Raw genomic sequence first — 24,270 nt, 5'->3', positions numbered from 1 at the left:
GTGTCTTTCCATTGCTATGCGCTGTGTATTTTTAAGAAATGTTTTATGATGAGTAAATTGGTAATACACGTTGCTCTCTGTAGTAATTCTAGTCGCTTTGGTGAGATTTGTGATGGTGGCTGCAATGGCAAACTATAATTTATACCTGAAATATGCACATTTTTCAAAAAAAAAGCTATGCTATACAATAAATATGTTATCAGACTGTCATCTGATGAGGTTTTTTCTTGGTTAGTGGCTATCAATATCTTTATTTGGTCGAATTGGTGATAGCTACTGGTGTTGAGAAAAAATGGTGGACTAAGAAAAATGGTGCCTTTTGCTAACGTGGTTCGCTAATAGATTTACATATTTTGTCTTCCCTGTAAAACATTTTAAAAATCGGACATGTTGGCTTGATTCACAAGATGTGTACCTTTCATATGCTGTATTGGACTTGTTAATGTGAAAAAGTTAAATATTAAAAAAAAATAGATTTTGAATTTCGCTCCCTGCACTTTGAGCTGGATGTTGTCATAGGTGTACCGGTGTCGGGCTGCAGCCATAACAGGTTTTAAACATATCTATTGTAATACAGACTAGTTCAAAACATTACTAATCATAGAAAATGACAAATTACCCAATGGAGTATGATACTTTTCTGGTACAAAGCGTGGGAGCAAAAACATATATTTGCACCCCTATTTTGCAGCTGCTCCGTTTGCTCCAATGCTCAGGCACTTATTAATATTTGTTTTATTTATTTAACCTTTATTTAACTAGATAAGTCAGTTAAGAACAAATTCTTATTTACAATGACGGCCTACATCAGCAAAACCTGGACAACACTGGGCCAATTGTGCGCCGCCCTATGGAACTCCCAATCATGGTCGGATGTGATACAGCCTGGAGTCAAACCAGGGACTGTAGTGACACCTCTTGCACTGAGATGCAGTGCCGTAGACCGCTGCGCCACTAAGGAGCCCTATGCTTCAACACATCATCTATATTGCTCAAGGCACAGGATGTGTGTGCATGTGTAAGTGTGTGTTTGTACTGTATATGCGTGAGAGTGTGTGAGAGAGTATAGTGAGGTGTGACAAGATGGCCAACAGTACATGCCAAGGGTAGGTGAATCATGTGTGTGAATCATGTGTGTATACTGCCTGCACTGTCTGTCACTTGCATGTTTATGAGTGCAGAAAGAGAGCTACAGTGAGGGGGAAGAGAGAGAGTGTGTGTGTGTGTGTGTGTGTGTGTGTGTGTGTGTGTGTGTGTGTGTGTGTGTGTGTGTGTGTGTGTGTGTGTGTGTGTGTGTGTGTGTGTGTGTGTGTGTGTGTGTGTGTGTGTGTGTGTGTGTGTGTGTGTGTGTGTGTGTGTGTGTGTGATGGAATGAACTAGCCTGCCCAGCGGCAGCGCACTCCTTGTGCACTCCATTCCTCCCTCCCTCCCCCTCTCTCTCCTTTCTCTCTCAATTACTCCCTTTGTTAGGAGTTTATCTGCAGTCCAAGCAGAAAACATGACAATCTGTCCCTTTGACTGTACCTTTGACAGAGAGGTGAGGTGAGGTGAGGTGAGGTGAGGTGAGGTGAGGTGAGGGAGAGAGAGAGAGAGAAGGAGTGTGCCTCAGGGGACAGAGAACAATCTGGGACAGGGAGAGAGAGAGGGAGAGAGAGAAGGGGAGAGGTGAGAGACAGATGGGGAAGGCAGGTGGACCAGAATGAGATGCCGCTGGAGAACAGAGAGAAGCAGAGAGAGGTAGAGCAGTAAGAGGAGGATGAGAGAAGGGAAAAGCAATTGCGAGGAGAGGTGGATGCAGAAGATAGAAGCAAAAGTAAGGAGGACATGCAGAGGGAAGGAAAAAAGAAAGGGGAAGTAGGTGCTCTGCGTGTGTTTAGTTTGAAGATGTGACTAGGTGATGAGCATCGATGGCAGTACGAGAAGATGCATTCATGCGGTGCTATGTACTCTTCTCTCCTCCCTCCCTCTCTACCCACCCCTTTCTCTCCTCCCTCCCTCTCTACCCACCCCTTTCTCTCCTCCCTCCCTCTCTACCCACCCCTTTCTCTCTGTGGCTTTGAAAGTGTAATTACACGCATCTCCCTGGCCTGCTTGCTGCTGCTCTCACCCACCTGTGCGCACACACACACACACACACACACACACACACACACACACACACACACACACGCCCCCATCCTCAGCCACACAGCTCACCACTAACACCAATCTCACTAATATACATTCCTGTCATACCTATCTCACATACGCACACACACGCACATTGCACACACTCGCACGCATATCACACATTCACTGGTAGTGGAGGGAGAGGCTGGCTTGCAGTGTGAGGCAAGGTGAAGACTGTGTCATTTCCCTGAGTTTGCATGCGGTGGTGGGTTGACTCCTCATCACCAGTCGCACCATGCAAATAGCCCACACAAGTGGGCATCAGTTAACTGGCTGGCTCCATTTGCCTACACCCTAACTCTCTTCCATGGAGTGCTTCTGTGACACCATGTGACACTGGAGACACCCTCAATGCTCTTCATAACAACGTGGCTGAAATGTTGGGCAGAATTTAACCACTCAAATCAATTTTTTTCCTCTGGACAGCCAACGAGATTTTGTCAGCGGTCAAATGTGCAGCAAAGAGACACCTGTTGCTAGGCAACCAGCCGAGCATGAATAACCGCTATCGTGTTAGCCAGCTCACCAACTAGACAAAACGATGTCGACTCGGTTTCGTCCTGTCAGGTGGGTTAGCATACAGGCACACTTTTATTTAGCCGACTATGCTAAGTAGGAGCCACTCACCTATGTTGGGGTGCTTGAGCAGGCGACAGATGCGGGCCTCTCGTTCCAGTTTTTGATGATCTGAGGGGGAGAGGAAAAGGAAACGTGTCAGAACATCAACACAATCACACACCTTTCTGTTGTTAAGTCGATATTCTGCAGGATTGGTCTTAAATAAAAGTAATAAAGGTGGCCTCCCGAGCGGCGCAGCGGTCTAAGGCACTGCATCACAGTGATTGAGGCTTCACTACGGACCCGGGTTTGATCCCAGGCTGTGTCACAACCAACCGGGAGTCCCATAGGGCGGTGCACAATTGCCCCAGTGTCTTCTGGGTTAGGGGAGGGTTTGTGCCAGGGGGGCGTTACTTGGCTCGTCGCATTCTAGCGATTCCTTGTGGCAGGCCGGGCGCCTGCAGGCTGACTTCAGTCATCAGTTGAACGATGTTTCCTCCGACACATTGGTGCAGCTGGTTTCTGGGTTAAGCGAGCGGGTGTTAAGAAGCGTGGCTTGGTGGGTCATGTTTCGGAGGACGCATGACTCGACCTTTGCCTCTCCTGAGCCCGTTGCGGAGTTGCAGCGATGAGACAAGATCAGAATTGGGGAGAAATTAAATACAAAAAAAATCACAAACCACCATTGGGCAATGGGACTGGGAGGCACATCCCTATACATCATGTATGTTATATACATGCATACGTGTTGCACGGTATACTGAAAGTTCTGTACTTTTACGATACTAGAACATGAAAAACGGTTTGGTAATACAATGTTTGTTACTTTCTGTACTTCTGTCAAATGTCTTTCGCGTCATATACGGATAATGAGGATCGAGTCTGTCTAGTCATTTGTCTGAATCTTCTCAGCCTGGCTAGCTCAGTAGTAAGCTACTGCATGCGACTGACACAGCGGGAGCCACTTTTTAGAAGCAAGTGAGAGGAGAGAGAAAATGCAGACAGCATGGCTTCTTCCTCCACGCCCGCAGCTTGCTGACAAAACAGGCTCCAGAATACTTTGCTTACAGAGCAGATGAGGGCCAACCAACCGAAACGACTAGGCAAAAGGTGTTACAAAAGCAGTGTAAGGGAGGTTTAGTTGCAAAACAACATTAACAACAATTTTACACTGATATGTAAAACGGTTTAGGTGAGTCTCAGATATGGTTATGCATAAGGAAAATGTTAGATATTCTTCTGTTACTTAATATTCTGTTTTATTTTTGAAAGAAATGGAATATAGAAGAGGATCTTGTTGATATTTTAGTTGTTCTACCAGCTAGCAACATATTGTTCAATGTTTAAAAAAATAAAGCCCAGTGGTTATTCTGTAACTTTAGCTAATACGCAGTGGTATCGTTTCAGTATCGAGTGTTGTTTTAGTATTGAATATCGTTTCAGTATCGAGTGTTGTTTTAGTATTGAATATCGTTTCGATATCGAGTTTCGTGGGTATCGAAGTCAAAATTCTGGTATCATGACAACACTGACATCAAATCAATCGCATTTTATTTGTCAATCGTTCGTAAAAAACAACAGGTGTGGACTAACAGCGAAATGCTTACTTACGGGCCCTTCCCAACAATGCAGAACAGAATAAACTTTAGAAAACACTCCTACTACTAATAATAGAAGAAGAAAAAAAAAGTAGTAACTCAAGGAATAAATACACAATGAGCAATGATAACTTGGCTATATACATGGGGTACCAGTACCGAGTCGATGTGAAGGGGTACGAGGTAATTGAGGTAGATACTGTATTTACATGTAGGTAGGGGTAAAGTAACTAGGCAACAGGTAGATAATAGACAGTAGCAGCAGCGTATGTGATGAGTGTGGAAGTGTGTGTGTGTGTGTGTGTGTGCCAGTGTGGACGTGTTATGTGTGAGTGAAGGTGTGAGTGTGTGTATGTGTGTGTATGTGTTGGAGTGTCAGTGTGAATGTGTGGGTCCAGTGTGTGTGCATAGTGTGAAAATGAGTTAGTGCCAAAAGAGTCAATACAGATAGTCCGGGTAGCTGTTTGGTTAACTATGTAGCAGTCTTATGGCTTGGGGGTAGACACACTACATGACCAAAAGCATGTGGACACCTGCTCGTGCAACATCTCTTCCAAAATCTCATTCCAAAATGGAGTTGGTCCCCTCTTTGCTGCTATAACAGCCTCCACTCTCCTGGGAATGCTTTGCACTTGATTTTGGAACATTGCTGCAGGGACTTGCATCCAGCCAGCCACAAGAGCATTAGTGAGGTCGGGCGTTTAGGCCTGGCTCGCAGTCAGCGTTCAAATTCATCCCAAAGGTGTTTGATGGGGTTGAGGTCAGGGCTCGGTGTAGGCCAGTCAAGTTCTTCCACACCGATCTCGTCAAACCATTTCTGTATGGACTTCGCTTCGTGCAAGATTTTCCTTCACTGGAACTAAGGGGCCTTGCCCGAACCATGAAAAAAAAAAACAGATCATTATTCCTCATCCACCAAACTTTACAGTTGGCACTGTGCATTGGGGCAGGTAGTGTTCTCCTGGCATCCTCCAAACAAAGATTTGTCCGTCAGACAGCCAGATGGTGAAGCGTGATTATTCACTCTAGAGAACGCGTTTACACTGCTCCAGAGTCCAATGTGGGAAGCTTTACACCACTCCAGTCGACGCATGGCATTGTGCATGGTGATCTTAGGCTTGTGTGCGGATGCTCGGCCATGGAAACCCATTTCATGCCGCTCCCGACTAACAGTTCTTATGCTAACGTTGCATCCAGAGGCAGTTTGAAACTCAGTAGTGAGTGTTGCAACCGAGGACAGACGATTTTTACAGGCTACACGCTTCAGCAATCGGTGTTCCCGTTCTGTGAGCTTGTGTGGCCTTCCACTTTGCAGCTGAGCCGTTGTTGCTCCTAGACGTTTCCACTTCACAATAACAGCACTTGCAGTTGTCCGGGGAAGCTCTAGCAGAGCAGACATTTGACGAACTGACTTGTTGGAAAGGTGGCATCCTATGACGGTGCCACGTTGAAAGTCACTGAGCCCTTCAGTAAGGCCATTCTACTGCCAATGTTTGTCTATGGAGATTGCATGGCTGTGGGGTCAATGTTATATCCACTAATTTTAAGGGGTGTTGACATACTTTTTTATATATAGTGTACATACATACATGCATACATCAACAAGATACATATACATAAATATACAGTCATTCAGGCAGTGCAGCCTCATCTGTCAATATCAACATGTGTTCCCTATTCTAAAGTGTGACCATGTTTTTTCCTTGCTGAAAATGTTTCCTGAAATTACCTAATTGAACAGAAAGGGGCACACCTCCCTGCATATATGCCATCTGTGTACTAGAACACATAACAATGCACAATCAATCAATTCAATGTAATTCTTTAGTTATAAAACCCCTTTTACATCAGCAGATGTCACAAAGTGCTTATTCAGAAACCCAGCCTAAAACCCCAAAGAGCAAGCAATGCAGATGTAGAAGCACACAGCAGCACAAGCCTATTGCACTTAGTTAAATTAGTCTCCTGGGCTCAGACTCTAATACAATCAATGTCCAGTTAATGACTCTAATAGTAAGAGGCGGCACTGTGTGTGTATGTCTGTGTGTGCGTCTCATGCAAACGCTCGTGTGTCTGTGTTCATATCCAAACATTCGTGTGTGGGCAGTATTTAAATCTACTGCTCAATTGTAGCCCTCAAGGACAGATTGGATAGACAGATAGATGGATAGAATGACAGATAAAGAGATGGTACAGTGGGAAGAGGAGAGAGATTGTGGGCCAAGTTCAGCCAGACCTTGGCACCAGCTGTTAGGCTCCAGAGGGACAGATGTGTGTGTTATGTGTCTGTTACTACGCCGATGCAGAACGGAGTAGGCCTCTAGCCTCCCTAATCCCCGTCTCACGCTCCTGTCCCCGTCTAGGATTTGGGAAGCGGAGCCTCCCAGTCATCCCAACAGGCTGCAAGGTGCTGGAATCATCTGTCTGACTTGTTACATGGCCCACAGAAAGAATGTGACCTCATCAATAGAATGTGACATATCATTTCCAGTCGCTTCTCTCAATAGCTCATTAGTATAAAAATGCAATGTCGTCAAATATATTGACACGGTCTGTTTTTGGATTAAAACAGAATTCACTATAACATGTTTTCTAGGCAACCCAATTCATTTGAAAGTTGAAATCTTGGTGTAAGTACACTTTTAAAGCCTCAGATTTAAAGCCTCAAAACGAGTCATTTGCTGGCTAACAGTCAACAGACAAGCTAGCTAACTATATGTCTAGCTTGCAAGCACACCCACAAATCCATTTTAAAACACATTAACCTTTTCAAGTGTGATTTCCAAATATTTTTTCCGCTCGTTTTGTTTATGCGCGTGATGTCAGAATGCACTCGCTGTTCCAAAATGTGATTGTTACGCAACAGGACAGTTAACCAACGCTGCCCTAATACCAAGGCAAGCTGCCTGCTAAATAGGGCTGACCTCAATTAGTTGGCTGGTCGATTGTTGGTCGATAGGCTGTTGGTCGACCAAGATTGTTTTCGTCGAGCAGTAACAAATATGTATCATATATATTTGTACCAATCTCAGTGAACTAATCCATTGCAGAGGCCTAGACTAAAAGACAATTTATGCTTGATCCCAAAACGTGGTCGGAGGCGCCATATGGAGGGTGAGACGCAATTGCGCAGCCTCCAGAAGTATGCAGAGGCCAAATCGAGCTCCATACCGCATCGCCATCCCGCCTCCCATTGAAATGATTGGTTTGTGGTAGGTGGGGGCGGTACATCCTGTATACACATAAACTCACTTCCTTGACAACTTCCTTCAAAACAGCTCAGCACAAGAAGTATGAATGCCCTTATTTCTGCTGAGGCCGTATCACCATAATGCTGCATGGCCAATGCAGGTGACGGATTGACCATGTGCCCTGATGCACAATGCACTTCTCTCTCCAGAATGCGCTCTCTCCTGCCAATTTGTGCACATTAATTGTTTCTTAACTTCATTGTGTGAATTGTTTGCATTTGATTGTTAGCGTATATAAATTCCCCATTACATATATCACCAGTAGTACATTAACCGTTAATTCCTAAAATTTCTAATCTACAATGTTTGTTACTTTGGTTACGGTCATTTCTGTTAATGCATTCAATATTATTATTCCAGTCTTGCCATTCTCATTATTAGAATTACGCTTTGCAAGCAATGTGTTCACTAAGGCGGAACAATATGGCTGTGGACGGAATTACAGAATCTCCACATGAGACCTGGACGGAGTCTGAGGACAAAGTGAGGGAAATGATCTCTGAGAAATTGAAGATGGACCACAGAAAGATTGAGGTGGAGCGCACCCACAGGAATGGAAAACCCACCACCGGCCCAGGTGACAGGCCCAGGCCGATAGTGGTCTAGTTCCTGAGGTTCAAGGACAAGGTAGCTGTTCTGGAAAGAGCCAAGAACTTGAGAGGAACGTATATTTTCCTCAACGAGGACTATCCTGATAAGCTGCCCAGGAAAGGGCTGAAAATATCCCATATTAATATATGTAGCCTTAGAAATAAGGTTCATGAAATTAATAAATTGCTGACATCCGATAACATTTCTATATTAGCCATTTCTAAGACTCAACTAGATAATTCATTTGATGATACAGCAGTAGCAATTCAAGGATATAACAGAAATACTTATGGTGGAGGTGTTGCTGTATATATTCAGAGCTATATATATCCCTTTAATGCTTAGAGAAAATCTTATGTCAAGTGTTATTGAAGTGTTGTGGTTGCAGGTTCACTTGGCACATCAAAAGCCTTTTCTTTTGGGGTGTTGCTACAGGCCACCAAGTGCTAACAGTCAGTATCTAAATAATATATGTGAAATGCTTGATAGTGTATGTGATGTAAACAGAGAGGTCTACTTTCTTGGGGACCTGATAATTGACTGGTTTTCATCAAGCTGTATACTCAAGAGGAAGCTTCTCACTGTAACCAATACCTGATTCAGGTTATTAATCAACCTACCAGGGTGTTTACAAACACAACAGGAACAAGATCATCCACATGTATCGATCACATTGTTACTAATACTCTAGAAGTTTGTTCTAAAGCTGTATCCGTACCCATTAGATGCAGTGATCACAATATAGTGACTATATCCAGGAAAGCCAAAGTTCCAAAAGCTGAGTCTAAACTAGTGTAAAAGAGATCATACAAAATATTTAGCTGTGGATGATGTTAAAAATATTTGTTGGTCTGATGTGATTAATGAGGAGCATCCAGACGCTGCACTTGATGAATTTATGAAATTGTTTCTTCCAATTATTGATATTTTATTTTTTATTTATTTTATTTTACCAGGTAAGTTGACTGAGAACACGTTCTCATTTGCAGCAACGACCTGGGGAATAGTTACAGGGGAGAGGAGGGGGATGAATGAGCCAATTGTAAACTGGGGATTATTAGGTGACCATGATGGTTTGAGGGCCAGATTGGGAATTTAGCCAGGACACCGGGGTTAACACCCCTACTCTTACGATAAGTGGCATGGGATCTTTAATGACCTCAGAGAGTCAGGACACCCGTTTAACGTCCCATCCGAAAGACGGCACCCTACACAGGGCAGTGCCCCCAATCACTGCCCTGGGGCATTGGGATATTTTTTAGACCAGAGGAAAGAGTGCCTCCTACTGGCCCTCCAACACCACTTCCAGCAGCATCTGGTCTCCCATCCAGGGACTGACCAGGACCAACCCTGCTTAGCTTCAGAAGAAAGCCAGCAGTGGTATGCAGGGTGGTATGCTGCTAAACATGCACCTGTTAAGAAACTGACTTTTAGAACTGTTAAGGCTCCATGGATTGATGAGGAATTGATAAACTGTATGGTTGAAAGAGATGGGTCAAAAGGATTGGCTAATAAGTCTGGCTGCACATCTGACTGGCTGACTTACAGAACATTTAGAAATTATGTGACTAAACTCAACAAAAATAATAAGAAACTGTATTATGAAGCCAAGATTAATCATTTAAAAATTGATGGAAAAAAACTTTAAATGAAATGATGGGCAGAAAGACAAATTCAACTCCATCTTTCATCGAATCAGATGGTTCTCAAAACCATTTGATGTTGCCAGTTATTTTAATGATTACTCCATTGGAAAAGTGGGCAAACGTAGGCAGGAAATGTCAACAACGAACAGTGAGCCATCGTATTCATGTATAAAAAAAACTAATTATGAAAGAAAAGCATTGCAAGCAAGCATTTACTAGGATTAAATGTCAGGAATTGTGAAAAACTGAGTTCAAATGTATTTGGCTAAGGTGTATGTAAACTTCCGACTTCAACTGTAGCTACGTGAGCTTTTTTTAAATATATTTTTATTGATAGTTCTATAGTTCAGTATAGTTCAGATAGTTCAGTGGTTCTGTTCTTGAGCTGTTCTTGTGTATTAATGTTCTGTATTATGTCATGTTTCATGCTTTGTGTGGACCCCAGGAAGAGAAGTTGCTACTTTTGCAACAGCTAATGGGGATCCAAATAAAATAACAAATAACAAAAATACACTTGTGATTATCATATTTCCATTTACGAGTTTTGTCAGTTTAGGCATTGTCTTTTGTTTGGAGTGCTCCTGTCAATGTTGAGTAAGGACACGCACGCATAGAAGTAGGCCTATAGGCTACCTGGCCTGCATGCAAATGTAGGCATATAAATGTACCCATTTGGGGATCTGATAGTATTTCTGATATCTGACCACCACTAATGCGCTGTGGAGCTTCTCAAAGAAAGGTTTTCTTCACCTCAAACAGCAAGCAAACAAAGTCTGTTTTTTCATGCATTGAGAATTACAATAGCTCTTCGATGTATTGGAGAAAAAAAATTATAGCTCTCTCCTTTTCGATAACCACTCAGCGTGAAAGGGAAAATCCAGTGGAAACGTCATAAAATAGGCCTACCTGATTACTTCTTATCAGTGCTTGACTTGGGTTGAAATAGATTCTGGTACTCGTTTTGGGTGCTGGTACTGTTTATATTTAGGTGCAGACGCTCCATACTTTTGAGCTAATATTCTATAAGAGGAACAGGCAGTAGGCTCAAGCAGTAGAACATTTGAGGTGCTGGTACTAAGCTCTGGTGAGCTACTGCCCAAGTCAAGCACTGCTTCTTATCCCTTGCGCAAATAGCCTACAGGTGTCTGTTCCGAGTTCACTGTCCAGGGAAACTCTGAGGAACAAAATATTTTATACAATGTTGCAAGTTTGTTGCAGACAAATGTGTAGCCAATATGATTTATAGGATATTTATTCTTATCAGGATATTTTTTACCTGCAGGCTGTAATGTTTCTATTTGTTGGCTTTATGTAGGCTATTTTTACATAGTTGGCAAAATAAGTTACTTTTTAGGTTTGTATCATTTTAATTTAGATTTGGATAGAGTTTTGATCAACTACATGACAATGATTTTGAGATATGAAGAAGTTATTATAAATTAAATTAAACTGTTCCACGAAAATGTGCATATGAAAACCGTCTGTCTTGCAGATCGGTAGATATGGTAAGATAAATTGGAATTCAACATGAGAAAGGTTACCGACTCCTCATGTAGCCTATTACCAGCAACTTCAGGAGAGTAATGGCAGAATCGGTGAAAGCCAGCAGGAGAGGGAGGAGAATGGTTAGGTCAGGTTTTTTTACATGTTCTTCTGGTTAAATAGATCTCTGGCTCCCTCTTGCGGCATTTGTGTCTTGTTTCATCAAACAGTAAGCTTAAAGCATCAGAGAAGCTCAATGCATATACTTGACGTTATTAAAACACATAGGGTGTGTCTACATATGGAAAATTACACAGTAAAACATTTCGACCAATCGATTGGTTGAAAGAACAGACGACTTTCGGGCAACCAAGATTTTTTTTAGTCGGGGACAGCACTACAGAGAATTATCTATAGGCTATGTTTCAACTTGTCAATTTCAAATTATTTCCTAACAAGTTCGATTTCATTTTTTTATTTTCAAATTGAGGTGTGTTCCGCCTCATCATTAATTCACATAGAAGTAGCCCATTTCACTGTTGTGGACAATTTACATTTGAGGCATTACTGAGAAGGACAAACTTCACTCTTCGACAAAAGCTCAAGCACTTCCCTAGTGTTTCCCCAGATCAAGTACGCAGACATTTGTGCATCTCCAGTCAGAACAGAACATAAACTTTTTCCCCTGGCACATTTTCAGGCTGATGCCCGCATTGCCTTCATTGTTGTTTTCCTTACTTATAATAACTTTGGACATGTGTGTGTTCGTATCAAAGTATGTGCCTTATTAGGTTATCATTATAGTTTCTGTATATCGTGTTATCGTTTCTACACTCTTCAAAAAAAGGTGCTATCTAGAACCTAAAAGGGTGCTTCGGCTGTCCCCATAGCAGAACACTTTGAACAACCCTTTTTGGTTCCAGTTAAAAGGTTCCAGAGGGTTCTAAATGGAACCCCAAAGGGTTCTACATGGACCCAAAAATGGTTCTCCGATGAGGACAGACTAAGAACACTTTTAAAACCCTTTTTTCTAAGAGTGTACTGTAACACACCGGATGCACACTGCCCACAATATGAGGTGGAAACTGAGCTGCACTTCCAAACCTCCTGCCAAACGTATGACCATAATAGAGATCCATATTTCCCTCAGATTACACAGACCCACAAAGAATTTGAAAAAAAATGGAACCCCAAAGGGTTCTACATGGACCCAAAAATGGTTCTCCGATGAGGACAGACTAAGAACACTTTTAAAACCCTTTTTTCTAAGAGTGTACTGTAACACACCGGATGTATGTATGAAGCATAATGTATTTACTGTTTTCTTCACGTTTTCAAGTCTTGATGACAAATAATGCATTCTGATTCTTGAAGCATAGATTGTACTGGACACATAGGATGTTTGAAGGTTGTACTGATTATGATGAGCTAATGCTAAGCTACTTGCCAGCTATGTGTGGCGCCATGTTTGTTGACATCATACAATGCATTCTGGTTGTCACATAAATGTCTGTTCGACCTAAGATGTTATAACAAAACGAGGTGAAAGGGATGGTTCAACTCCTCTTTCAAGTAAACTTGCGGAAGTGAATGATGGAAGTGAAGGATGGTAGACGACACACCCCCTTCAACATGCAAAATGCAAACAGATCCAACACATCTTGTAACATCTTGTAATCTTTGGTTGATGCAAAAAACAAACATGACGGCGTGCACAAAATACCCATCATCGGGTTACTTTCGATTTTTAGAAAGTGTTTTACTTAATTATTTATATCCCTGGTGAGCTTACCCATGATGTGATGAATTGTAAACAGCAATTGCTATTAGCTAACTCAAATGATGGTTCCTGTCAGCCGAGAGTTAGCTAAATATGACCGCATGTTTTAGGTCACTCTTCTCTCAGTTAGCGCTACGACTAATGTAGCCTACATTCTCCTGGTTTGGATGAGAAGTGTGTTATGCTGTCACTACTTCTGTGAATGTCTGAACATTGCATCCAACAAATAACATTGAGGACATAACATTGTAAAGACTGTGTTTGTGCAAACGCTGATTGTGTCGTCAATCATAACGGGACGTTCTAAATAAGTGTTCTAATCAAACCGGTTTGAGCGTACGCTGCAGGGACCACTGTAGAATGATCACACCCGTGTGTTCGCACATGTCAAGGGGTTAATTAACCAGCTAGCTAGCACATTGTCTTGTCAAACTGTTTAAAAGAGGTGCAAGCCATCTACCAGTTATGCCAAATAACAGACACATGTCTTCTACATTGTCACTTTCAGCCATGCTGAAAACTAACAACAAACTTGTAGTTGTAGGGTGGGGGGGGGGGGGGGGGGGGGGAATCGACAAAGATAAATTTACCAATATTATTTTTGCGCTAGTTGGCTGTACCTGCACCAAAACTTCTGTATTTTCATTCATAGCTTGTCCTCCATCTTCTTTTTAAATAGGGAACCAATTTGCTTCAATAATATATACACGTAGAGCTCCAAATGTATGTCGGGGTCAATGCGACTGATAATGATGGAGCCAAGTCACATGTGACACGGCTACATACACAGAGCATGGCTGACTGTGACAGCCTTTAGATAGGTAGAAACAAAGGGTTTATACAGGAATGGCTGTAGGGGAGAGCAGAGAGCATACGGTATGCCTCACTCCGATACACATACACACAGGCACGCACACACCCCTGCTCACTAACGCAAACACACCTTTCCTGTTCAGAGAATGTCATTGAAGTGGAGTCAGCTCTCGAAACTTGAGCTCCTGGCCTCAGAAAGGCTTGTCATTCTGGGAAATCACACACATCCACACAAATGTACATTACACAGCCGAGAACATACGCATGCACGTACACACACACACACACACACACACACACACACACACACACACACACACACACACACACACACACACACACACACCTCCAGGTATTTTATTCTACAAATGGGGATGCTGTGCACACGCACACCTTCTCTCTGTCTGACAAACACATTCCTGTAACACACACACACACACACACACACACACTCTGGACACACACAAGCTGGTTGCCTTGAAAAGATCATGGTAGACTGTAGCATGGAAGGTCTGTCACAGAGCCAGAACAAAAGGAGAGAATGGAAGGGAGAGGAGAAAGGAGAGACAGAAGGAAGACAGGAGAGAGCAGAGAGCTAGAGAAAGTGAACATAAGAAACTGAGTGTGAATGAGTACCGTAGAACAAATGAAAATGCTGAGTAGAGAACAAACAGGAAATAGGGGATAGGGGTGACAAAGACACACAGACTCAGTGCTGGATAGCTACTGGGCGTGCATGCTTTTGTTCCAGCCCAGCACTAACAGTGGGAGAACACTGTGTTAACAAATTAGTTCTATCATGATGGTCCTGTATGACTCACTCATGTAGTCCCCTCTCCTTCAGCTGAGTAGGAGACCTCATCGAGAGAGAGGAAGAGAGAGAGAGAGAGAGCACACTGTGCACACTGCCCACAATATGAGGTGGAAACTGAGCTGCACTTCCTAACCTCCTGCCAAATGTATGACCATAATAGAGATACATATTTCCCTCAGATTACACAGACCCACAAAGAATTTGAAAAGAAATCTAATTTTGATAAACCCCCATATCTATTGGGTGAAATACCACAGTGTGCAATCACAGCAGCAATATTTGTGACCTGTTGCCACAAGAAAAGGGCAACCAGTGAATAACACACAACATTGTAAATACAACCTATATTTATGTTTATTTATTTTCCCTTTAACTATTTGCACATCATTACAACACTGTATATAGACATAATATGACATTTGAAATGTCATTATTCTTTTGGAACTTTTGTGAGTGTGATGTTTGCTGTTAATTTTTTATTGTTTATTTCACTTTTGTTTATTATCTATTTCACTTGCATTGGCAATGTAAACATATGTTTCTCATGCCAATAAAGCCCCTAAATTTGAGAGAGAGAGAGAGACCTTTAAAAGAATTGCAGCACCGTCAACAGCTGACACCCAGCCTCACCTCCTGACACCCAGCCTCACCCCCTGACACCCAGCCTCACCTCCTGACACCCAGCCTCACCCCCTGACACCCCGCCTCACCCCCTGACACCCCGCCTCACCTCCTGACACCCCGCCTCACCTCCTGACACCCAGCCTCACCCCCTGACACCCAGCCTCACCCCCTGACACCCAGCCTCACCCCCTGACACCCAGCCTCACCCCCTGACACCCAGCCTCACCTCCTGACACCCAGCCTCACCCCCTGACACCCAGCCTCACCCCCTGACACCCAGCCTCACCCCCTGACACCCAGCCTCACCTCCTGACACCCAGCCTCACCCCCTGACACCCAGCCTCACCCCCTGACACCCAGCCTCACCCCCTGACACCCAGCCTCACCCCGTGACACCCAGCCTCACCTCCTGACACCCAGCCTCACCCCCTGACACCCAGCCTCACCCCCTGACACCCAGCCTCACCCCCTGACACCCAGCCTGATCCACATAACCCATCAAGCATGGGGACCACTGAACTACAGCCAATCACCATCACTCTGGGTGGGTGCACATGTGCTTATATTTGTACTATGTATGTACATGTATACTGTATACACAGGTGTGTGTTGTGTGTTTGTGAGTGTGTGTGTGTGTGTGGGTGCATCCAACCAGCTGCCACTCCTCTTCCCCCCTCCCCATCTGACGTCTCCTGTACAATCCCTTCTGACACCGAGGCCTAATTTCCAGAAATGACATAACGCAGCTCATTACTGCATTAAATATGCATCTCAGATCCCTCTCTCTGTGCTCTTTCCCTCCTTTTCTCTTTCTCTCTTCTTCCCTCTTCTGCTACTCCCTCTTTCTCTCTTCTGCTTCCCCTCCCTCCCTCTCCCCCTCTCTCTCTATCGCTTTACCGTTCAGGAGAGGAGCAGCATCAAAGCAGCCGCCTATCCAGCTGTGCCCAACCACCTACTGTCACAATGCCATGACCATGCCATACTGGTACAATACAAGTAGGTAAACGGATAGGGAACCATCCACTGTAAATGTTACCAATACATTCACCATTACAGTTAGCTTCAGATCAAAGAAAAGACAAGGCCAATGTTGAACTCTCTCATTTATTTACTCATGTCGAGTCATCCAATGGATGTTCAAAATCAACAGATCAAAGACAGAACGAAACCAGAGCTATAGGTGTGAAGCACATGGCACACAGACTACGTTTACAAGTAGGATTAAGTCTACTGTGTGTGTGTGTGTGTGTGTGTGTGTGTGTGTGTGTGTGTGTGTGTGTGTGTGTGTGTGTGTGTGTGTGTGTGTGTGACAGAGAGGAGAGAGAAGAGAGACTGAGAGAGAGTCAGACCTGGGCCCTGACAATAAATATCAGTAAGACAAAAATAATAGTGTTCACAAAAAAGATCCAGTTGCCAGGACCACGAATACAAATTCCATCTTGACACCTTTGCCCTAGAGCACACAAAAAACTATACATACCTCAGCCTAAACATCAGCGCCAGCGGTAACTTCCACAATGCTGTGAACGATCTGAGAGACAAGGCAAGAAGGGCCTTCTATGCCATCAAAAGGAACGTAAAATTCGACATACCAAATTAGGATCTGGCTAAAAATACTTGAATCAGTTATAGAACCCATTGCCCTTTATGGTTGTGAGGTTTGCTCACCAACCAAGAATTTGCAAAATGGGACAAACACCAAATTGAGACTGCATAAAGAATTATGCAAAAATCCTCTGTTTACAACTTAAAACCCCAAATAATAAATGCAGAGCAGAATTAGGCCGATACCCACTAATTATCAAAATCCCGAAAAAAAGCCGTTAAATTCTACAACCAACTAAAAGGAAGCGATTCCCAAACCTTCCATAACAAAGCCATCACCTAGAGAAAGATATACCTGGAGAAGAGTCCCCTAAGCAAGCTGGTCCTGGGGCTCTGTTCACAAACACAAACATACCCCACAGAGCCCCAGGACAACAACACAATTAGACGCAACCAAATAATGAGAAAACAAAAAGATAATTACTTGACACATTGGAAATAATTAACAAAAAAACTGAGCAAACTAGAATGCTATTTGGCCATAAACAGAGAGTACACAGTGGCAGAATACCTGACCACCGTGACTGACCCAAACTTAAGGAAAGCTTTGACTATGTACAGAGTCAGTGAGCAGTGCTATTGACAAAGGCTGCCGTAGGCAGACCTGGCTCTCAAGAGAAGACAGGCTATGTGCATATTGCCCACAAAATTAGGTGGAAACTGAGCTGCACTTCCTAACCATATTAGAGACACGTATTTCCCTCAGATTACGCAGACCCACAAACAATTTGAAAACAAGGCCAATCTTGATAAACTCTCCAAATCTATTGGGTGAAATACCCCAGTGTGCAATCCCAGCAGCAATATTTGTGACCTGTTGCCACAAGAAAAGGGCAACCAGTGAAGAACAAACACCATTGTAAAATACAACCCATATTTATTTTATTTTATCTTCCCTTTTGTACTTTTTGCACATAATATGACATTCGGAGACGGGAGGTAGCCAAGTAGCCGAAAGGTTGCTAGATCGAATCCCTGCGCTGCAAAGGTAAAGATCTGCCGTTCTACCCCTCACTTTTGTTAATCTACTTCACTTGCTTTGGCAACGTTAACATATGTTTCCCATGTCAACAAAGCCCTTAAACTGAATTGAATTAGAGAGTGATGAGAAGCGAAAGAGATCTACACTTTTAGTCGTCCTCACAGGAATGTTTTGATTTGAGTTTACAAAAAGGGCTTTAAAGAGTCTACATGGAGCCGCTGTGCAATTCCTATCACAGGATGTAAAGCAAGCCCCCAGCAAGCAAACACACTGCGCATATTCAACAGTGGATTATGTGAGTGACATTCGGTGTGTAAAGCTATGACATACCAGTGGAATCCTTTACAACGGTGCACAGATGTCTTTATACCACATTAACAGGACACTCTATATCAACACCCTTCCCCCACCCGAGCCGAGGTAACGACCACTGCCAGCCCAGGTAACGACCAGTAGGACAGTTAATCAAGAACATGGCTGTGTTTGTGTGTGGGTGTTACTGTCCCAGACACCGTGCCAGGAACACTGCTCAGCATGCATGAGGCCAGACAGGAACATAAACCAATACACACACTCAGACAATACGAACTAAAATAATCTTCGTCGAGCGAGAATGGTCTGTTAACCGGTCGAAATGTTAAAACATGTATTTTTCCATATATAGATGTGTCATATGTGTTTTAAACAAATCAACTATATGCACTGAGCTTGTCTGATGCTCTAGACTGTTTGGTGAAATTATTAAGACACACAAATGACTGGAGTCCGACCGCAATTGATCTGATTGTGCTCAGACTTGCTGCGCTGTGTTAAATGACAGCAAGTGGTACAACGGCGTTCCTGGTACAACGGCGACAAATAAATTGACAATTTGGATATATATGGACGAAATTAATCGAACTAAAGGACCATTTGTGATGTTTATGGGACACATTGGAGTGCCAACAAAAGAATCTCGTCAAAGGTAATGCATGTTTTATATTTTATTTCTGCGTTTTGAGTACCGCCGGCATGGTTGAAATTGTCAACAAAGAGAGTGTAGCCTTTGTACTATCATCAGATAATAGCATCTTATGCTTTCGCCGAAAAGCCTTTTTGAAATCTGACATGTTGGCTGGATTCACAACGAGTGTAGCTTTCATTTGGTATCTTAAATGTGTAATTTAATAAAGTTTGATTTTATAGATTTTTTTTTAAATCTGGCGCTCTACATTTTAACAGGCTGTTGGGACGCAAGCGTCCCGCGATCCCAGAGAGGTTAACCTGTTGAGGCTGGGGGCGCTGTTGTCACTATTTATGCTAATCGTGTCATTTTTGAAACGGCTTCCCACAAAATTCTTGATCGTACAATATGCATATTATTATTATTATTGGATAGAAAACAGTCTATAGTTTCTATAGGAGTTGAAATTTTGTCTCTAAGTGGAACAGAACCCATTCTACAGCAATTTCCCTGACATGGAGTCAGATTTCAGAAATGTTGGCCCCTGATCTGGAGTCAGTTAAAAGGCCACAGTTATTGCTATGAGTATACGGACACTGCTTACGTCTTCCCCTGGATGCCTTTACGTGATGACGATTTGAATGGGGTCGATTGCGCGTTCACAGGCACTATAAATTAAAAAACCCTGTAGCTAGTAAGTCTTTTGGAGCTGCGTTATGCGCGTGGAGGACACCGACCCGCACCTGTTCCAAGCATTAGTGTTGGGAGTAATCTTTCTCCGGTCATGTTAAGACTCGTTATAGGAGTTAAAAACATCATAAGGTAGTTAATTTAAAGTGTTTTATAGCAATTTATATCCGTTTAGTGCGATTTTGGGACATTTATTTCTGAAACGCTGTGAATCGCTGGGCACGCTTCCAGTTCATGCTGAACGCAGTTGGCATTTCCACATGGCAAGAGGACAGCTTTCCACCAAAAGACGATTAGACCCAAGAAAGGATCCTTTGCCCAAGATACTGATGGAAGAACAGCTCAAAGTAGGACATTTTTATTATGATAAATCGTGTTTCTGTCGAAAAATGTTAGTGGCTTAGGACGCCATGTTTTTTGACGTAGCTTCGCTTGGCGCAAACTGTATTGAAAAGTAAGGATAATTTAAAAAATGTAATTCCGCGATTGTATTAAGAATTAAATTGTCTATCAATCGATGTCCACCCTATATTTTTTAGTCACGTTTATGAGTATTTATGTATAAGAGTAGATCACTGTCTAATATGGCGCACGGACATTTTCTCACCAGCTGGGCTACATTTCACATTGTCTAACCATGATTTTGGTGGCTAAATATGCACATTTTCGAACAAACTGTATATGTATGTTGTAATGTGATGTTACAGGGGTGTCATCTGAAGAATTCTGAGAAGGTTAGTGAAAAAAATAATATATTTTGGCGATGTTGACGTTATCGCTCACTTTGGCTAGAATCAATGCTGGGCTGCTATGTGCTATGTGCTATGCTAATATAACGATTTATTGTGTTTTCGCTGTAAGACACTTAGAAAATCTGAAATATTGTCTGTATTCACAGGATCTGTGTCTTTCGATTAGTGTATGCTGTGTATTTTTACGAAATGTTTGATGATTAGTAAGTAGGTAAACACGTTGCTCTATGTAGTTATTCTAGTCCATTTGTGACGGTGGGTGCAATTGTAACCTATGCCATCTACCTGAAATATGCACATTTTTCTAACAAAACCTATCCCATACCATAAATATGTTATCAGACTGTCATCTGATGAGTTTTTTTCTTGGTTAGGGGCTATAAATATCTTAGTTTAGCCGAATTGGTGATAGCTACTGGTGTTGGTGGACAAATAAAAGATGGTGGATTATGCTAATGTGTTTTTAGGTAATAGATTTACATCTTTACATATTGTGTCTTCCCTGTAAAACATTTTAAAAATCGGACATGTTGGCTGGATTCACAAGATCTGTGTCTTTCATTAGCTGTATTGGACTTTAATGTGTGAAAGTTAAATATTTAAAAAAAAAATTTTTTTTGAATTTCGCGGCTCTGCCTTTTCAGTGGGGGTGGGGGGGGGGGGAGTGCCGCTAGCGGCACCCTCAGCCTAGACAGGTTAACACCCACCCGCTTAAACCCGGAATCCAGCCGCACCAATGTGTCAGAGGAAACACCGTTCAACTGACGACCAAGGTCAGCCTGCAGGCGCCCAGCCGGCCACAAGGAGTTGCTAGAGCGAGCCAGGTAAAGCCCCCCCGGCCAAACTCTCCCCTAACCCTGACCACGTTGGGCCAATTGTGCGCCGCCCTATGGGACTCCCGATTACTGCTGGTTGTGATACAGTCCGGGATTGAACCCAGGTCTGCGATGCAGTGCCTTAGACCCCTGCACCACTCGGGAGGCCATCAAATTACAGGCATTTCTAACTGAAAAGTTGTTACCAAAATCCCTAATTTGTTTAAGAAAAACATTCCCTATTCCCTCAACCCTTGCTCTCTTTACCTGACACATGTATGCATCGCATGCACATAACCAATATGGCCTTACCTTTGGCATATCATAATCACATCAATAAATTGGTTATATAAAAACTCTGAACAAATGTGACAGCAAAATGGATGCAGGGGACGTGACAAATAAACTTGAAACAGTGGAATATTTACTGGTTGTGCAGGAGGTAAAGGGGAAACCGGATGTGTGGAATATATTTCCCCCCCCCCCCTTTTCTCCCCAATTTTCGTGGTATCCAATCGCTAGTAATTACTATCTTGTCTCATCGCTACAACTCCCGTACGGGCTCGGGAGAGACGAAGGTTGAAAGCCATGCGTCCTCCGAAGCACAACCCAACCAAGCCGCACTGCTTCTTTAACACAGCGCGTCTCCAACCCGGAAGCCAGCCGCACCAATGTGTCGGAGGAAACACCGTGCACACCGGGCCCCCTTGGTTAGCGCGCACTGTGCCCGGCCCGCCACAGGAGTCGCTGGAGCGCGATGAGACAAGGATATCCCTACCGGCCAAACCCTCCCTAACCCGGACGACGCTAGGCCAATTGTGCGTCGCCCCACGGACCTCCCGGTCGCGGCCGGCTGCGACAGAGCCTGGGCGCGAACCCAGAGACTCTGGTGGCACAGCTAGCGCTGCGATGCAGTGCCCTAGACCACTGCGCTACCCGGGAGGCATTGTGGAATAAATTTGACTAGTTGTGGAAAATACTTGAGATCGAGAAAAATAACCTTAAGGAACAAGCGCTGCATGCATATTTTGTGTGCCAAACAGGTGCAAACCCATAGTTTCATCCGCTGTCAGGGTGGCTGGTCTCAGACAATCCCGCAGGTGAAGATGCCGGATTTGGAGGTCCTGGGCTGGCGTGGTTACACATGGTCTGCGGTTCTGAGGCCGGTTGGACGTACTGCCAAACTCTCTAAATCGACATTGGAGGCGGCTTATGGTAGAGAAATAAACAATCAATACTCTGCAAACAGCTCTGGTGGAGATTTCTCCAGTCAGCATGTCAATTGCACGCTCTCTCAAAACTGTGTCAGAGAAATCTGTGGCATTGTGTCGTGTGACAAAACTGCACATTTTAGAGTGGCCTTTTACCTGTGTAATGATCATGCTGTTTAATCAGCTTCTTGATATGCCCCACCTGTCAGGGGGATGGATTATCTTGCAAAATAGAAATGCTAATTTACAGGGATGTAAACAAATTTGTGCACAACAGTTTTGAGTAATAAGATTTGTGTGCGTATGGTACATTTCTGGGATCTTTTATTTCAGCTCATGAAACATGGGACCAACACTTTACATGTTGCGTTTATATTTTTGTTTAGTATAATAATAGTAATAATGAGGAGATTAAGAAAAATTAGGGTTATTATTATTATAAATATTATTATTCTGACAATTTGGAAGAGTGCAAACAACACTGAATAAATTATAAGTAATACCAGAGAAGCTGTTCTAACAAAAGAAAAGTAAAGTATAAAACCTTTATTCCATCATGGCAAAGATTAAAAACAGCTGAATTTGTGAAACTGTTCATCCGACAGCTTGGTGCTCACGGAATCAGTATTAAACAAACACTCAAAAAGAAGCAGGATCTGTCTTATTTCAGAAGATATACAGTATATGATGATGTATAAAGCCAGGTACATTTAACAATTAGTCTATTGATTACAGACCTAATTAAGTTGGTGTTACCTCTCTCCTCATTTTTCTTAGACAATTAAGGCAAATTTTTTCGTCTCCTAACTCCGCCGCATTGTTCTCAACACCAATATGCTGGTTAACTTTTCTATTTTGCACATAGCAACATGGTCTAGGAAAACGCGCTAATTCAACACTGCACTGATGTTTCAGAACCGTGGACAGCGACCACTATCCAACGCGGGAGAAAGCGCATTTGTTATAAAATACGTTATTTTTATTAGTGTTATTAGTGTTCTTACGTAATATAAGCATATGCATTTTCAGTAGCACATGTCTTAGTGATGGACTGTACCATCCCCACGGCCTCTACAATGGATAGATGGTGTCTTGTACTATAAAATGATTGTATTTTTTTGCTACTGCTCGACTAAAGAAATCTCGGTCGACCAACAGCCTATGGACCAAACAATCGACCAGTCGACTAAATGGGGTCAGCCCTAATACGAACGCACCCACACACTAACATCGCACATTCAAACCCTCTCAAAACAACGGTGGGTGTGGGGGTTTAGGTAAATGTGATCTTGAATGTGGAGCGAGCCCTTGTGAATTCAGTAATCGGCAAGGCAGTTAGTTTGCAATCAATGACTCGCAGCTTGATTGTGCATCATGTTCTGCTTAGTAGAGGTCGGTCGTTTGATTGCTGCTAATCAGTGGATGAAGGGCAGTGGACAACCTCTTTCTCCTCTCAGATTCTACAAGTTCTCATACAGGGACTTTTGGTTCAATCCTTGAAGAAATCCCCCAAAACGTTCCTTCAGTGTAAAGTATAAAAGTGGTGGTGAAAACAGGTATGCACAAAGCCTGGCCTGTGTGAGACATTCAGTCCTTCTCGACATAACCTATTGAAAGCAGCATGCAAACCCCCAAAGACATCACATCAGTTATGGAAATGTTACAGTACGTGGACTTCTTGGTCAGTTTTATTCACAGGTGTCTGTCATACATTATGACAGCTCAACTTGACCAGTGGGAGTTCTAAGCTAAAGGCTAAAGTAACGAGGGAGGCCAACGTAACCGCTAACAGAAAGTTTAGTTAAGAACAGTTCCCTTCATCTTCCAGACATAAGTTAGTGACTGGAGTAGACTGAAGGGCGCTCCATCCATCTTGCTCTCTGTCTCTCTGTGTAGACCTCCTAGATGAGATGGATGGATAAATAAACAATGTGCCTCACTGTCGG

General features: G+C 43.1%; 1 protein-coding gene across 18 annotated transcripts in view; it reads right to left on the bottom strand.

Moving 5' to 3' along the window:
* The window catches only part of LOC129851079 (calcium/calmodulin-dependent protein kinase type II subunit gamma-like), a 132,082-nt gene that overhangs the window by 67,266 nt on the left and 40,546 nt on the right, over nt 1–24,270 (bottom strand). For all 18 annotated transcript variants that reach the window (XM_055917302.1, XM_055917375.1, XM_055917282.1 and 15 more), the window contains exon 3: nt 2,797–2,856. In XM_055917302.1, coding sequence (XP_055773277.1) covers nt 2,797–2,856 — 60 coding nt within the window. The remainder of the gene's footprint in view (nt 1–2,796; nt 2,857–24,270) is intronic.

Source organism: Salvelinus fontinalis, chromosome 1, assembly GCF_029448725.1.
Source record: "Salvelinus fontinalis isolate EN_2023a chromosome 1, ASM2944872v1, whole genome shotgun sequence".
In the NCBI taxonomy this organism is placed as follows: Eukaryota; Metazoa; Chordata; class Actinopteri; order Salmoniformes; family Salmonidae; genus Salvelinus; species Salvelinus fontinalis.
This window is presented reverse-complemented; position numbering and strand designations above follow the sequence as displayed.